General features: G+C 43.8%; 1 protein-coding gene across 1 annotated transcript in view; it reads right to left on the bottom strand.

Moving 5' to 3' along the window:
• Positions 1–1,854: 1,854 nt before the first annotated feature.
• The window catches only part of LAMC1 (laminin subunit gamma 1), a 133,446-nt gene continuing 119,033 nt past the window's right edge, over positions 1,855–16,267 (bottom strand). Inside the window, exons 17-28 of the mRNA XM_084637874.1 lie at positions 16,026–16,204; positions 15,608–15,764; positions 11,539–11,744; positions 10,804–10,883; positions 10,206–10,343; positions 9,815–9,959; positions 9,030–9,179; positions 8,489–8,603; positions 7,698–7,897; positions 7,175–7,333; positions 6,397–6,496; positions 1,855–4,789 (exon numbers count right to left, since the gene is read on the bottom strand). Of these exons, the coding sequence (XP_084494000.1) occupies positions 4,533–4,789; positions 6,397–6,496; positions 7,175–7,333; positions 7,698–7,897; positions 8,489–8,603; positions 9,030–9,179; positions 9,815–9,959; positions 10,206–10,343; positions 10,804–10,883; positions 11,539–11,744; positions 15,608–15,764; positions 16,026–16,204 (1,886 nt within the window). The 3' untranslated portion in view covers positions 1,855–4,532. The remainder of the gene's footprint in view (positions 4,790–6,396; positions 6,497–7,174; positions 7,334–7,697; positions 7,898–8,488; positions 8,604–9,029; positions 9,180–9,814; positions 9,960–10,205; positions 10,344–10,803; positions 10,884–11,538; positions 11,745–15,607; positions 15,765–16,025; positions 16,205–16,267) is intronic.

Genomic DNA, 16,267 nt, shown 5'->3' with positions numbered 1-16,267 from the left:
TCAGGATCACTAATTTAAACATAGAAGCTAAATTCCCTTTAACGCAGAAGAAGGTGATCTTTCAGTTCAGAGTCACTTCTTCTCTACAGCCTCTCCAATCAAGGTAGAGCAGATCTTACCTTCACGGTGTGCAGAGAAACAATACCGCTTACCCTTCAATTCTTCCATGGGTGATGAGCACCCCCGCTCGACCAGCTGGCCACACCATATACACTTACCCTTCAGTGACAAGGAAAACTGCAGCATGTAACTGATTTTATTTTTAGCCAAAAGAACTAAAACTCCCTTGTGTGAGAGAACTAATTATCACCACAATCGTTTGCAACTCACTTTGGGTTTTTGTTTTTTAAACTTCTATGCTTTGTTTGAACAGGGGCCAGGACGGGATTTTTGTTGCTGGCACAGACTTGTCTTGAAGAAGGATGTACCTCTAACAAGAAAGGCCTCCTCTCCGACCCCTGAGGGCAGTAACCCACAGTGGCACGTTTTCAACTTCATAAAAGATCCTTGAAATGAGAAAGGATGAGAGAAGATGAAGTAAAGCAAGACATTAAAAAGGAACATTGAGATGGGAGCACTCCCCCTCTCTAGCAGGCGGATGGTGCAGTCAGTTCAGAAGTAACTGTGTTGATACCACCTATTAGTACTAGAGCCCTGCACCGGAACTGGGATTCCACAGGTCCTGCAGGACCCGCTGCCAGAATAGTTGGGGTGGGTAAAATGTACTTTGTTGTGGCCATATTGGATTGTCAAAAAAGAAAAAAAACACACTGGTAATTTGTGGGAAAACACTAAATCTCTCATCAGTTTGTTATAAACAGATATTTAGCAATGTAAAGCAAGTTTTTCTTTTTTTTTTTTTTTAAATAAAGGTTTTAATACATTTAAGTAAGGGATAGAAAGAGATTTGATGTCTATTGTAACAGGAGTTAAAAGTATTTTACATGGTTTTAGTAAGATCTGTTTTATTCTTTTAGCGATAAAAATTGTGTCTGAATTCCGTTTTACAGTAGAACCTTAGAGTTATGAACCCCTTGGGAATGGAGGTTGTTGGTAACTCTGAAATGTTTGTAACTGAACAAAACGTTATGGTTGTTCTTTCCAAGGTTTACAACTGAACATTGACTTAACACAGCTTTGAAACTTTACTCTGCAGAAGAAAAATGCTGTTTTCCATTTTCTTTAGTAGTTTATGTTTAACGCAGTACTGTGCTGTATTTGCTTTCTTTTTTTTGTCGCTGCTGCTGCCTGATTGCATAATTCTGGTTCCAAATGAGATGTGTGGTTGACTGGTCAGTTCATAACTCTGATGTTCTCTGTGTATATATATTAACTGACTTCCCCCCTCCCCTGCCCCTTTCTTTTTTTAGTAGCGGGGGATAATCTCTCTCTTGCGCGGGATCTAAGGATTTTGCGGGTGGGAGCAGGATAAAAATGCAAGAGCAGGTGGGAGTGGGAGAAGGTATTGCAGGGTGGGACAGGAGCAGGATTAAAAAAACTGTCCTGCGCAGGGCTCTACCACCTACATCAAACAAAGCAGGGGCAGCAGAAGGTATGCAGTGCATATATGTATGGCCTCTGAAAGTTCAGAGAAAGTTAGCATCCATCTATCAATTCCCACAAGAGCATAGTCAGACTCCCCCTCTCATGAGATGAGCTCTCTTCACTGTTACAAATCCCGAGAGAAGATTTAGGTAAGGTCCTCTCAAAGCAGATAAACCAAAACAATCCCAGCAGAAAAGGGGGAGAGAGAAAGAGTCTGTATTCCAACCGCCACTTCAAGAGGCAAACCGTACATGCTAAGTCACCATCCACTTCCCCCAAATAAAGGAACACTCAAAGAAAGTCATGGTATAAGGGGTTACAAATATTCAGACTTTATTATAAATAAGAAATACTGTTTTATACATAAAAAAAACTGAAAGTGTTGCATTTTGTTCACCGCCCCAGACAGCAAGACCACAGATTAAGGCAAAAGCTGAAGTGAAGGCACATATGGAGGAGACCACAGGCAAGAATAAAATGAGGGAACTGTTGTGTGTTCCCTGTGACAACCAGCATTCTACCAGCAGCCTTCTTGTCATCACATTATGCAAAGAAATAACTGGACCTATACAATGACATAATGGGGCTGTACGGCAGTAGTGTATTAAGAGATTGCTTATAAAGATCCTTTTTTAAAAAATAAAAATCTGTTAAAAACAGCTTAAGAAAAAGTGAAAAGCCAGAAACCTTAGGCCTGAGGTCAGCCAGGGCATGGTGTTGCCTCTTTGTATCTGCTCTTTCCACAGCCTTGGCAGAGGTGACATGGTTAGGAGGCACCCACAGGACCAGAGCAGCCAGCCAGGAAATACTGATATGAAAGTCCCAGAAGTGCGACGGGCGAAGGCAGCTCTCCTCCACTGGTGGGATTAGGAGCATTCACAGGCAGGGGAATTCCAAGTCAGTTTTTGGTAAATTGTAACAAGCTCTGGGAAAAAAGCAGGAGACGTGAGGGCGGGCTGGAACCACTCTCCCCTGCCCAGTAGCTCTGTCCCTGATGCTGTACAGAGCCCCAAACTGAGCTCTCATTTCTCGCACATGTAGGAAGGCTACAGATTCAGCATTTAGACCTCTACTGGGCGTATAATAGTGCTACAACTCCCAGGAGCAAAGCCACAACCATCAAAAATCAGCATCTCACTTTCATTAGTCAGAAACAAAGATGGTAACCAGTTTCTTATGAGCTACACACCTCAGAGTCCTTCGAGGGGCTGGGGCTGGCTCTGGAAGAGAGGCTGGGTGCCCCATCATTGGGCTGCACACAGAGGCTAGTGGGTTATTATTAATACCACAGAATAGAGATACTGCAAACACAAAGGAGGGAAGAGAGCAGGAGCCTGGCCAGGGGAGATGCCTGACCCCAAAGGAATAATAAATGGAAGAGATATATGGTGCACGTGTAGTGATGGTTAAAAGGAAGCAAGTAGAGGAGAACAGACCGTGCCATTCTGGAAATAGGACCGAGTATATTTACACACACACAAAAAGATAGACTTCCTCACTCTATAATCAAGATAAAACAAACAGACACAAGACAAAAAACCCACATTCACTCAAAAATATCAATTTGAAATAATTAATAGCACCAGTGTGTGTCAGATAATAATTTCTTCCCCGCTACGCAAACGTACAAAGTTGCATAGTGTTTAAGGATAGATATATATGGATCTCAAAGGCAGGTGGTGTCAGACTGATCTAATGAGAAAACTCAACGGGGGGGAGTTAAAGGCAACCCCTCCCCCCACCCTACAAGGCAGCTTAACTAGGTGGGAGCAGGTGTCATTGAGTTGGATAGAAATTCTAAAGAGGCAAGCAGTGGCAGCTGTGTGAAATACTGTGCGTGCTGGATATCTGCCATCAGAGCTAGGCCTGAACAATCTGTGCTGCAGCATCTTAGGAAGACTGGGAGATCAGCAGGAAAACAGGGATAGGATGATAACAAAGGCAAGCCTGATACTGTAGTGTAAAAATACCATCCCCTGATAGCAAGAGGATGGAGAGACAGACCCTTACATCTCTATCTTAGACACCCATTTTCTACCTGAAGACATCAACTTCATATTCAGACAAACTGGTAAAAGCGCTCTGCTTTCTTCTATAAAAGATCTTAGTGGCTTTAAAAAAATCTGTCTGTCTCTCTCTCACCCTAGAAGTTTTCTTTTGAGACTCCTAGTAACTATTACTGAGGAGATCCGAGCTGATCACTTGCAAGCTTCCCTACTTGGAGAATTGGGTTAGGCAGCTGTTCACAGATATGAGACAAAATTTCTAGTTTATAGGCCAACAGTAATGTTGTTGAGACCTATCACCCCATTCTTCTCCCTTTCCTCCCTCAAGCTCTTCTCAGAGGCTGTATATCTTTCTCAGTAGATGGATATACTGCACTCTAGAAAGATGCTAAACCATTTGGTAGATGGCTACCAAATATTTTGATTGGCCACTAATTTACATAGATTTTTTTTTTAAAATAGTTAACATTTGGGGAAGGGGATTAGTGTTCTTTATGAGTGCAGCTATACTGGCCATTGTAATAATACTTTGATAGCCAACCCTTTCCTTCATAGAAACAGCGAACTCTGGGACTGAGGAGGTTTTAAGGTGTTAGGGGGAAGAGGAGAAAAACGAGAGCTAGTTTGCCCCACAGTACACCGTCTCATGTGGTCATTTCTGCACCACAGTAAGAGTAGTCCAAAACATTTCACATCCTTGTGCAAATCAAAGGGACGTGTGTATGAGAGAGGAGCAGAGGTGGAGTGTTGAGGAAGAGAAAATTTATAAAAAAAAACCCTTTGATGCCCCGAAATTGTTATTTAATTTGCTTCTCTTTAAAACTTTGCAACTTTTCCTGATTTGGAAAGAAGATAGCAACTGTGAGCAGCGGAGAGCTGGGGATTTGAAGAAGGTACTCTGTGTGTTAAGGCACTCCATAGCCAAACAATTGCTCCACAAGTCACTGGGGGAATGCTCCCCCTCCCACCCCTAGCACACCCTTAGGGTTTCTCAATGGACGGGGTGTTGAAACATCCAGACGGCAAGGTCTTCTTGATGTCTTCCAGGTTGTTAATGTCTTTCAGGATATCCTCAATGTCCCTGTTGTAGGCCTGTATGGCTTCGTCCTGCCGCCTGGCTGCATCCTCCAATTCAGCCACTTTCCGGTCCAGGTCACTATCTTTCATCTGATCTTTGGCCGTGTTCAGGGTACCCTCGATCTCATTCAGTTTGTTCAAGTCCACTGGGTCCAGTTGCCCTAGAAAACCAGCAGTGCACACAGTGAATTCCACTAACATTTCATGAGGCTGTTGCCTGCTCTCAAGCACTTAACCAGTAGAGTGCAAATTATGGATTAATACAGTGGAACCGTCTTACGGTGAAATAACTGTTTTCAGAGCATTAATACTAACTGGAATTGCTACTGGCACTTTCAATACCATGAAACAAAGCAAAACTACCATTACACTTCACAAGGTGGAGTTTCAGAATAAGTGGGTTCCTCTGTATTTGGATGCAAACACCACACTTACCTGAGCCCACCACAAATAAATAATAAGCCTATCACCCAGTCTCTATACTCCATGGGTAACAGGTGACTTAAATGATCCTAACTCATTGCACACATCGTGGGCCAGATCTTCTGCTGCTTTATACAAGCTGAGGATATGGATCTTTTTGTTTTCAATAATACATTTTTAAATGTTGTCTTTAATGTAATTTAATAACAAAAGGTCAGAAATTCCATCTTGCGGGTTCTTAACATAAGCTTCACTTCTACAGTTTATAAGCTTATATGATCCCTATGACTGAATCACAGCTGTGCAGTATATGGTTAATTATTCTCTACTTGCCGCTGGGCTAGGGCTTTGCAAACATAGGAGGGATTTAGCAAATCCTAACTCAAGTCTAGGGATGTAGCAGAACTTGGAATTTTTTAAAAAGCAAGGCGTTTATTGTGAATATACATTCTTCCGACAAGCTGTTCATGACACAAGGACAAAACTCCAGGGTGGGCAGCGTGGAGGGGAAGAAGAAGGTTTAACGAGTTAGGGAAAATATTTTCCATTGTAATTAACTGAAGTCCTGTTGCCTTTAGAAGACTATAGTAGTGTCTAAAGCCAGCTGTTGCTCTCATTTTACTTTCAATGTCTATTGGAGAGACTCTGTTGGTGGCCTCCTTTGTAGGTGACTGTGTCTGAGAGAGAAGAGGGTGGAAGGACCACCTGGTTCCTTCTCAACCCTTCATTTTGGCTCTGAATAGGAGCTTTCCCTTTCCTCCTTTCCTGAAGAAGCCAGGGCATGCTTGTCAAAAGGGCTCTAGACTCCTCCAAGCAGCAATATTAAGATCGTGAACCTATTTATCAAAACGGGAGCTAGTGGGCTTTTCATCATTTCTCTGCTCTCCTTCTCTGCTGGGGGACCATCACAGGAGATGGAGTAACCAAAATGGTTATTTAAGTCTCCAGAAGCAGAAAGGAATATAATCTGAGCATAGGACACAAACGAGGACAAAGAGATCTCCTCACATACACACACCAGCCTTCTTTCTACAGTAAGGGCCAAACAGTCTCAGACACTGCAGAACTGAAAGTCACATCTGCAATGCTCACACAAAGCAGCAATGAACACACCACATACACTGTGAGTCTTTGTGGATAACCCACAAAATACTGATTCAGAAATAAATAATTTAATGGACCACTAGACACCAAGCTAATCCAAATAAATAATTTAATGGACCACTAGACACTATGCTACTTTTTTCCAGCTTCTGCAATAAAACAATGCTCTGAAGAAGAAGGCAAGTTTGTTTAGGAGCAGAATTCTGCTAGGAGTGGGGAGAGTTGTAAATTAGATATATACCTAGCTGTCCCAGAAGGTCATTAATGATGGTGAGCAAGCTGTTAACAGAGTTCTTAGCTTTTCTTGCATTGTCTTCTGCCTCTTGGGCAGCCTGTGAAGCCTGTAGAAAAAAAAAGGGTGTGTAAATGCAATGATGTCGAAGTGGTCAGGATCATAATGGATTTGCCTCTCCTCATCGCAAAGCTTCCCCACCCAGCGCTTGCCTTCCTAGATCATTAAACTTGCCCAACAACACCACAACGGGCTATTCTCATATGTCTCTAGACACTGTTTTGCATCCCTGGCTCCTCTGTTTAGGATAATAATCCCCAACCCCTTTCAGTCTTAGATCTGTATCACAGCTCAGATGCGTGAATATGGAGAGCAGGGCAATAGACATATCAAATTACTTAACCTTCTATGGGAAAACTAATAATGGAGGAGGCTTCCATTGGACAAGAGAGACCATTCTGGGCTGCAATCATTCTTTCATTTAGAGATGGGGCAAGTCTTAGGTCATGGAAGTCTGTCTCCAGACTATAAAGTTGCGGCAGTGCTCTATAGTTAAAGTTACAAGAGGCATTATATTCTAATCCTGTTTTTTTTCTCACTCTTACAAAACTTAGTTAAAAAAAAAAGTCACTAACTGGACTTGAGACCCAAACCAGATGTTTTTGCAACCGGACAGCCGATAAGATACTAAGAATGACAGAGCCACCATACCAGCTTTCACCACTGATACCAGTATCCACTCTTCTTACTGTCCCACACACTGTATTCAGCTCCCAGAATAACTCACCATGCCTGCCATCATCATATCCTGATCAGCATCCTCCTGCTTCCTCTTCAGCTCCTTCTCTGCATCTTGCAGCTGTTTCAGCATGTCATCCACTTCTTTGTCTAGCTCTGTCACATCAGAAAACGTCTTGTCGGCCTCAGATTTTGTACTGGCAGCATTCTAAGGTCAATGTAGATAAAAGGTTCAAAAAGGATGGAACACGCAGGATACAAAAGAAAATTCTTCACCCCTTTCTTTCTCCCATAATGCACCAAAGGGCAAGTTTCTCTGCTGTATGTGCCATTTCTGATGGGAGGCAAGCTCAACCACACAATTCAGCAGTAGATTTCACATCTACTCATCTCACTCCCTGGAGTTTACACAGTGAGTTGTGAAAACCATGTTAGCTCACCATGGGCTTACCACCACTCAGTCGGGCAGGAAGTGCATAGTCCCATCAGGACAGACGGGGCAGAAATAAATTTACTCAGTTAATTTTACTATTTCACAAAGAGTGACTCAAACAGTGCTGTGAGAGTCTCACCTTCTGGACAGAATTTGCAATTTTCTCAGCATCGTCTGCTTTGTTCTTGGCTTCTCTGGCATCCTCAGCAGCATTACCAAGAGCCAGCTCTGCTTGCCTTGTCTTATTATTGGCCTCAGCAATGGTTCGAGTAATGGCAGGAATCTTCTTCAGTGCCTCCTCAGCGGCCGTCTTGTTATCATTCACACGCTTGTCAAAATCTGATAAAAATTCAGGAAATGTTTTGCCTCCTGTTCTGGAAGGCTCAGACACTTGTCAGGCCAAGGAAACCTAGCCAGCAGCCTAGCAAGCAGCGCAGCCTATGCTACCTTTAAAATTGGAGGGAAGAAGAACAATAGGGGACGGGGGGCAAGCTGGTCAATGCCTTTGAAAGGAGTGCTATGGGTTCTGTTATAGGAGACACACACGCTGGTGGTATCATAGGTGTTAACCCAGGATGTACTGATTGACTGCACAGGCAGTCAGGGCAGTATTTACACTGATATAGGAATAGAAGATCAAGTTTATTATTGTCTTTCTCCCTTCTGGCAAATGCAGTGCTCCGATCTTCCAGAATACCAGTGACTGCGGATCAGGGGGGTTTGAGGCTCAATACGCAGACTGTATAGTGATGCTAAATTATAAGTGGAGGCTAGCAATGTAGGTTTATGGTCGCTGTTGAATGAAAAGTTAGTTTCCAGAGGCAAGAGCTTAAACCACACAACTCCCTAAACCAGTTTGCCTCAGATGGAAGAGGCCCAGTCATTATACAAACCATGTACAGCTATTGTCCCTAGAGGTCTCTCTCATACCTCTCAGGTTGCTGAGAATGTCATTGGCCTCCTCTAGTGTCTCTCTCCCCTTCTTGGCAGCTTCTTCAGCCAGAGCTTTGGCAGCATCTGCTCGGGCCAGCAGCTGGTCGGCAGTCTAGAGATACATAACACAGCTCAGCATATTCTCGTCTTCTGTAGAACAAAATCTAACCACGCAACAATGTGTCATGTCAGTGGCCCAGCAAATCCCAGACCAGTACAAACAAAGGGCTCATTACCAATGACAGACTATGTTTTCTCTACACAATCATTTGAGGGGTACCTGTTCCCATGACACAGCCCCACATAGCACAGTCTGCTGCTGTTTATGCCCTCCAGTGAGAATCTCAACACCACTGCATTTTCACTAGCTTTTCCTATTTTGTGTTCAGAACCTGCGGTTTACTCCCTCCACCCACCTTGATGTCCACAAAGTCAGTTATTAGCAGCATAAGAATGAATGAATCTCTCAGATCTGGTCTGTCATTTGCTTCCTTAGGGTCATTTCACAAAGTAAGAGCCTACGCACCCCAGAACTAACCTGTTGTTCAGTCCTTCCTTTCTCCAAGAGATTCTTCACTTCCAACTCCTTCCCTTTCATGTCCTCTCTCAAATCCTCATAATCCATCAACTTCCTGTCAATGAGCTGATCCAGCTCCTCTGCCTCCTTCTTGATCTTATTTGCCTCATTCTGTATGTAAAGATCGGAAACAAAACCAGCTTCTGTGAACATAACAGAACTTCTTTGCAGGGAGACAACAGATACACGGTGTACTTTCCTGTGCTCAAAAGAGACAGAAGCTGCAGTTAGACTCCTACTATTCTGTTGTTACCAATTTGATGTTCAAAAATTCTTAACAGGATCAGGGCCTCACTGTGCTGAATGCAATACAAAACACAGAGAGAGACAGTCCCTATGCAAGAAAGCTTACATCAAACTCTCTTCTAGTGTGTGTGTATGGTGGGGTGGGGTGGGGGGGGGAGGGTAGGAGGAGAGAGAATGGGAAAGGGAACAGCTTAGAGGGCTCGGCATTAGGTCTGAGAGTCTTGCTTTCCCTAAAAGCAGGTGACTGTCTTTCATCCTTCAGAAATGGATAAATAGAGAAACATGCAATTTCCTTTGTGTGGGTCTTTCTGATGAGGACTGAAATGTCAAGGTCCTGACTATTCCATACAGACAAAAATTACATGGCACTTAAACATACAGGTGATAGCTCTGGTATTGTTTGCAAAGCACTAAACAAGGCATTAGTAATTTATCACACCAGTTCATATTTGCCACCATTGATCTTTGAACACACTGTGCATGTTGCTTGACTCAGATACCTCTAGCCCCTTGGAGTCCACAGCAGGAAGACTGGTGAGATTAGCATAGATCTGCAGGGCCTTATTCCCAGCTTCCTCTGCCTCCGCATGCACCTTGTTAGCCTGTTTCTCTAGGTCTCGTGAAATGTTTTTTGCTTGATTATACCTAAGAGACAACAGAGTATCCAGTTAGCCTACGATTTCATTCTTTTACTGAATCAGAAAAAGAGGGATAAAATTGTCTTGGCAGACGTGAAGACAGAAGTTGAAATAGAGAACTCACATGAAACCTACTGCTTAAAAGCAGGTACCTCCCACCAGCCAAAGTACAGAGGACATCTTGTTTTAAGCACCATCCCCCTTCCCCATTCAAACCCAGGAGAGAATAATCTGCTTTCTGTTACTGACTCACTTCCTGTTGAGCTCATCTATGTCACTTGCAGTTTGGTTCTCTCCTGCCAGTGTCTTCAACAGCAATGTATACGCTTCTGTGGATGTATCATTTGCTGCCTTTGCTATGCGCACAATGTCATCAGCTTCTTGTTTGTGTCTAGACAATATTACAGAGGGAAAATAATCCAATTAGAATTACCAGCCAATTTTATTCCCATCTACTCCTCCCCCTCTCCTCTCCCAGTACCACAGTTAGGGTGCTAATAAAGCGGTGTTGTCTCCCCAGCCCACTGCCAACACACCAGTAAAGCTTGTGAGAGCAACTGCAGGGTACTACTATGATTTTACATTTCTACAGCATGGTGTTTAGGCCAAAGGTTGCCCTCATCAGTAATACTCATATACAGCTCTGATGACTACAGGTCCCAGAACTCAATGCCCCACCATTGATCCAAGCAGCTGCAGCTTTGTATTGAGCAAAAGGAGGCTTGCTCCATTCCAGGCAAATTAAGGTTAGCCTTCCATTTCCCAGCAGGGGCCCATGCAGCCCTCAAGAAGGCAAAAACCAAGTGCCCTACCCTTACATTGCCACTTTGTACTGGCGCACTGGGCCTTACCGTTCAGCCAGTTTACGAGCCTCTTCTGCCAAGAGAGTCATGTTGTTTGGGTCACCACTGGAGTCTGGTGGGGTAATGGACTGAAAGCGAAATCAAATATCATTTCAGAAGCTATTCTTTTCTCTTTTGTTGATTGTCACTTTAATTATTCATAGTCATGGATTGCAGACTTGTGACTGCTCTATTTCTCATTTCTTACATTAGTTTGCAAAGTCTGAGATTTTTAGCATGGGTTCTTCCCCAAAAACAAATGCTTCAAGATTTTGTTTAGGATGTGTAAGTGTGTGTGAAAGAGAGTGACTGGGGACCACAGTGGGAGGCAAAAAGTGGTTACAGAAATCCCTTAGGGTTGTTTATGAGTGCTGGGATATACACAGCTCACCCAGTATACAATGGAAGAGCCAACAAATCTTGTACAAAGATATACATGTTTCCCATTCAAGTGCTTTTATAAGCAGCAAGTACAAAAATGTAAAACTATGAAGAATACCAGGAGTTTCCTTTCAACTAGTAATATTTTTCTCATTTGTTTGTGCCATACACACTAACAAATCTTATCCCCCGTTTTATTAGATTCTCTATGATGTTAAACACACAATGTTACAACCCAAGCTTAGTGCTAGTTTGTGATGAGGGGCAGGGAGGAGAAATGTACTGAGGACATTAAGAACCTTATTCTACTCACAAAAATGGAAGACAATACACAATAGGGCGTTTACGTCACAAAATACTCACCACATTGGCAACTGCCATCTTTGCCTTCTCTAGCATATTAGAAGCTACTTCAATCAGGTCCTCTGTGCCCTCCACCCGCTCTCGGGCTTGCTCAGCTAGGCCTTCAGTCTCCCTCACTGTATTTTGGATGTTCTGTAATCGGCCAAGCTGGCTTGCCAGAGTGCTGTTAATTTTCTTGAGACGATCCATCAGGTCCTGATCCACATCTGAGGCGAACAACATAAAAAGGGAGAAAGCAAAATTAATTACACTGGAAGCATGAGTTGCAGAAATAAAACATTTGGTAAGTCACTGCCGTCTGCAACATGTTGGTAGGTTAATCCCTTGTTGAAAGGGGTCCAGAAGAGCCTTTTAATGAGAGGGTAATCGGCTTACAATCCAAGTCATTACCAGAATGTGCATAAAAACCACAAGAAATGAAGACACCTCTACCTTTTAATGCTCCTGCTGGGCATTAAGCGTTTGTGAGCACATTTGGCCAGAATTTTGAATACAAGACCTGGCACATAAAGGAGGTGGACAGTTGCTTTACAAATGAATTATGTTCAAAGTATGAAACATTTGTTCCACCTATTCTATTAGGGAAGCAGTTTGCAAATTTTGGAGCTGAGCCCTCCTTTGAGGTACATTTTTTGGTTGCACCCCCCTAAACAGACAAAAACAGACACATGCAAAAGTACGCCTGATAAACCTAACAGAGACTTTAATGCAACTTTAATTATATTACCTACACCTGTAAAGTTTCAAATACACGGATACTGACCAATGGCACAGCCGAGACTTCCTCAACCTTGCAGCCAGGCTGCCCCGCTAGGGCATGGACAATACCTGCCCCTCGCTCCCTCCTACTCGGGTTTCCAGGGTGGAGGAAAGTGCATGCAATGGTCTCTGGAGGTGAGTTATGGGGTGGAGGTGATGCCCGGGCTGTGTGGGGCTGGCACAAGCTACCTCCCATGCTCAAAATGTTCCTCAAGGGTGTGTGCCCCAGTTTGAAAACTGTATTAGGGTCAAATTCTATCCAAAAATGCACAGATAAAGGGGCAAGCCATGCACTGTTCTCTGCTGCACAGAGAGGTAGACAGTAAGGAATCTTCACCCCCCAGGCTCCAAAACTGCTTTGCAACCACTGTTGCATACCTGAGAAACAACAGCCTCCACAGCTTGTGCTCCTGCTCCACAAGGAGGAGAGTAACAGTTGGCAAATCTACACAGCAACAGATTCACCAGCCTGGTGTCTTTCCTCCCCATCTTAAAGCCTTCCCAACTATGTGGCTGGGCAAAGAGCCCCTCTGGATCTGGGTTCTGCAATGCTATAGGAGGTAGAAACCTCTCCATGGCCTCCCCAAACCCTGCCCTAAAACTGATAAGTAAGGTGAAACTATTACAGTTCTTGAAACAGTGACTAATCTGATGGATACAGTAGAAGACACCAAGACACAGCAGGGCCACCCAAGGAGAGAGAGCGCTTAACAAGGTTTTGGGTTTTTTAAACCAGACCCTTAACATTATCTTAATATTGTGTACTATAAATACACATGTACGCATTCTGTGCATAGAGTGAGATTAATTTTAAAAAAATAAGAGCAACATGAAGGCTGGTAAATCAACTACAAATAAACAAAAATCCTCAGGAAATCCAAGAGTTAAGGTTCTATAGCAATGTTGCCCTGGCCAGATTACACACCCTGGAGGTTTTAATGTGAACATTTAACTAGTTTTAATTTACTGAACTACATATTCAGATAGAAAATACTACACATGCACAAAGTGTTCAAATTAACATGGTTGTTGCAGGAAATTGATATGAGGGGTTTTTGAGTACCTGTTCTCTCAACTTTAATGGTGAACTAACAGTTTCTGCATTTAATTTGCCTTTTATTTATTTCAGAGAGGAGCAAAAAACCCAGAGCTCTCCCTGCTATACTAGTGCACTTTAGCTTCACAGCCTTTCCTGAGATGCAGGCACCCTAAAGGTATGTCTACACAGCATTTTGGACTGAATGGGAGCAAGCCTCCCAGCCCGGATCGACAGGCTTGGGGAAGTGGGACTCATGCTAGCACTCTACATACACCTCTGGAGACAGCACTTTGAAGTTATGGCTCGGGCTGGGACTCAGGCTCTGAAGGTCAGTCCCCTCCTGAGGCCCCAGTGGCTCAAGCCCAAGCCCAAGCCATAATTTCGAAGTGCTGTCTATAGAGTTATCTTTAGCGCATCAGCATGAGCCCCACTACCCCAAGCCTCAGGCTCCCACTAGCTTCAAAATGCTGTGTAGACATACCCTAGGAGACCCTGAAGGTAAAGTGATCCCCTGCATGCTTAAGATTCTAAATAGCTTGACTTTAAAGAGCCACAAATCCCCCCAAACACTAACAATGCTGAACATTTAAACACTGAATTGACTTTTGTAAAAGGGGAATTATTTACCTCCTCAAGTGAGGGCTAGGAAACAAACCAACCAAAGCCCCCAATCCTATGACCACCTGTGCACTCGAATCACTTACGTAAGCAGTTCCAGCACCAACCGCTGCAAAGAACTATCATCCCAATTTCTGAAATGATCATGCACATTTGGGAAGGTTTCTCAGACAGCATGGACCTGCTCCTCCTATGCTGGCCAGCACACAGCCCACCTATATTCCCAGAGTTCAGTGCAATCACTCATGTAGTGCTGGACACCCTACAAGAGTCTCAGACCAAGACCTGTCAATCCAAACCACGACCTCCTTGGCTGGTGAATATGTCTTGAACTGGTCAGATGACATGGACTCAAGTGCCAGCACCATGCAGAAGATACAGAGGCTGACTGAAGCGGATACCCTTCACTACATATGACCACATCACGGTCACCAATATGGCTTAAGTGCTGGCCTGGGATCAGCTGATGAATGAACAGTGGCTGAGTGAAGCTGAACCCAAGCAAGACAGAGGTGATGCAGGTGGGCAGAGGAAAGCATTAGGAAGAATGTGCAGCCATGGCGCAGTCTCCTTTGGTTGAAGGCAAACACCCACAATTGGTCAGTTAAATCCAGGAGTACTCCTAAACTACTAACTACTACTCCTAAACTCTTCTCACTGACACTAAGCTCTCGCATAGTAGATGCTTTCCACCATATCTGGTTGGCTAGGAGGCTCCCTTCCATCTTGGAAGACAGCGACATGGCTTTGGTTACACACACTTTTGTCATAGCCTGCCTGGACTACAGCAATGCGATATACCTGGGGATGAAGCTACCAGCCCCGAAGAAACCCTAACTATCACAAAATTCTGCAGCATGTGTCATCCTCAACAGGGGCTACTAAAAGCACATCAAACCTGTCCTTGGCTCTCTATATTGACTACCCACAGCCCTTACTCTCTACACCTTCCATGGCCTAGGCCCAGCATATCTTTTAAAGATTGCCAAAAGCTCCATGAAGACCACGGTCGACAATTCAGCTCCTTGGGCACCATGGAACTCTCTACCAAGAGGGTAAAGCTTGTCTGTGTAGAAAACAGAGCTTTTTCCAGGGCTGGACTGAGACTATGGAACAAACTTGCACAGGAACTAAGAAGCACCACAAGTCTTATTCCTTTCTGCTCCAAGCTCAAGGTGTGTTTCTTTGACAACGGTCTTCTCTAACAAATGCACAACGTATATTTAAAACTATGCATATACCCAACATAAGTCACGTCACTTAGCGAACTGCTGAAAGACACAGACATACTATGGTGATGAGGACAGCATAAGATCCTACAGAGAACAGAGCTTGAACAAACCCGGAAAACAACCTACTCATCTCTGGGCTAAGACCAAACGTGGAATGTTTAGGCCCAAAGAAATTTCTCTGGGAAAGCTATGAGCAACAGCAGCAACATGCTACTGGTGAATACTATGAAAATAGACAAACCCTTAACGTACCCTTAAATGTACATTTTTAAACAAGTAGAAAGATTTTCATAGTTAATAAGTAAAAGTCTCTTTAAATTAAATCCTGAAGCAAATTATCTGGCAACAAAAAGAAGCTTGGACCAGGAATTTAGCAAATCGTCAGCTCCATGGCACCCTCTGTCAGATCAGTTCAACCAACCTTTGCTGTTCTGTGCGTCTCGAAGCAAGTCCATGACATCTCTCTCTGCCTCCTTCAGTCTGTCCTCAAAAGCCTGATCAGTCACCGTTTCATCTCCAGTACCAAGGTTTGCTATTAGATTTTCCAGCTCCTGCAACCTCTCGCGTTGTTCTGCCACCTAAGCAAAGGAGATAGGGGGACAGAAATAAACAGCCTCATTCCAAAAGCTAAGACACAAAGTACTTGTCAGTTGTTTCAGCTTCCAGGAGGTGTCGCTCAGACACCTTGTGAGAATCTCCATGCAAGTACATCTAGATCCATGTCTGTCTCTCTCCCAAGAGTTCAGCCCCCAGCAAGCAGCAGAGGGGTATGCTACTTGGTGTTTGTCAGCCTCCAGCAGTAATAGGAGACAAGTAGAGAGTTACATTGCAGGTCTTACCTTATCTCTAACCAGTCTATAGCATGCAGGACATTCTTGACAACCAGGCCAGGACCGATTGTAGAAATAATTCTCTTCACACTGGTCACAACGGCTCCCCACAAAGCCTTCCTTACACTCACAGCGACCATCCTCCTTGCACTGTAGGGAGCGAGAGCCCTCGGTGTCACAGTCACATGCTGCGTAAAAGTTAAAGCATGGGAATCAGACTGGCTGGGAGAAAGACAGATCGAGAATTTCTC

This window comes from Lepidochelys olivacea, assembly GCF_965140295.1.
Source record: "Lepidochelys olivacea isolate rLepOli2 genome assembly, chromosome: 8".
NCBI lineage: Eukaryota > Metazoa > Chordata > Testudines > Cheloniidae > Lepidochelys > Lepidochelys olivacea.
This window is presented reverse-complemented; position numbering and strand designations above follow the sequence as displayed.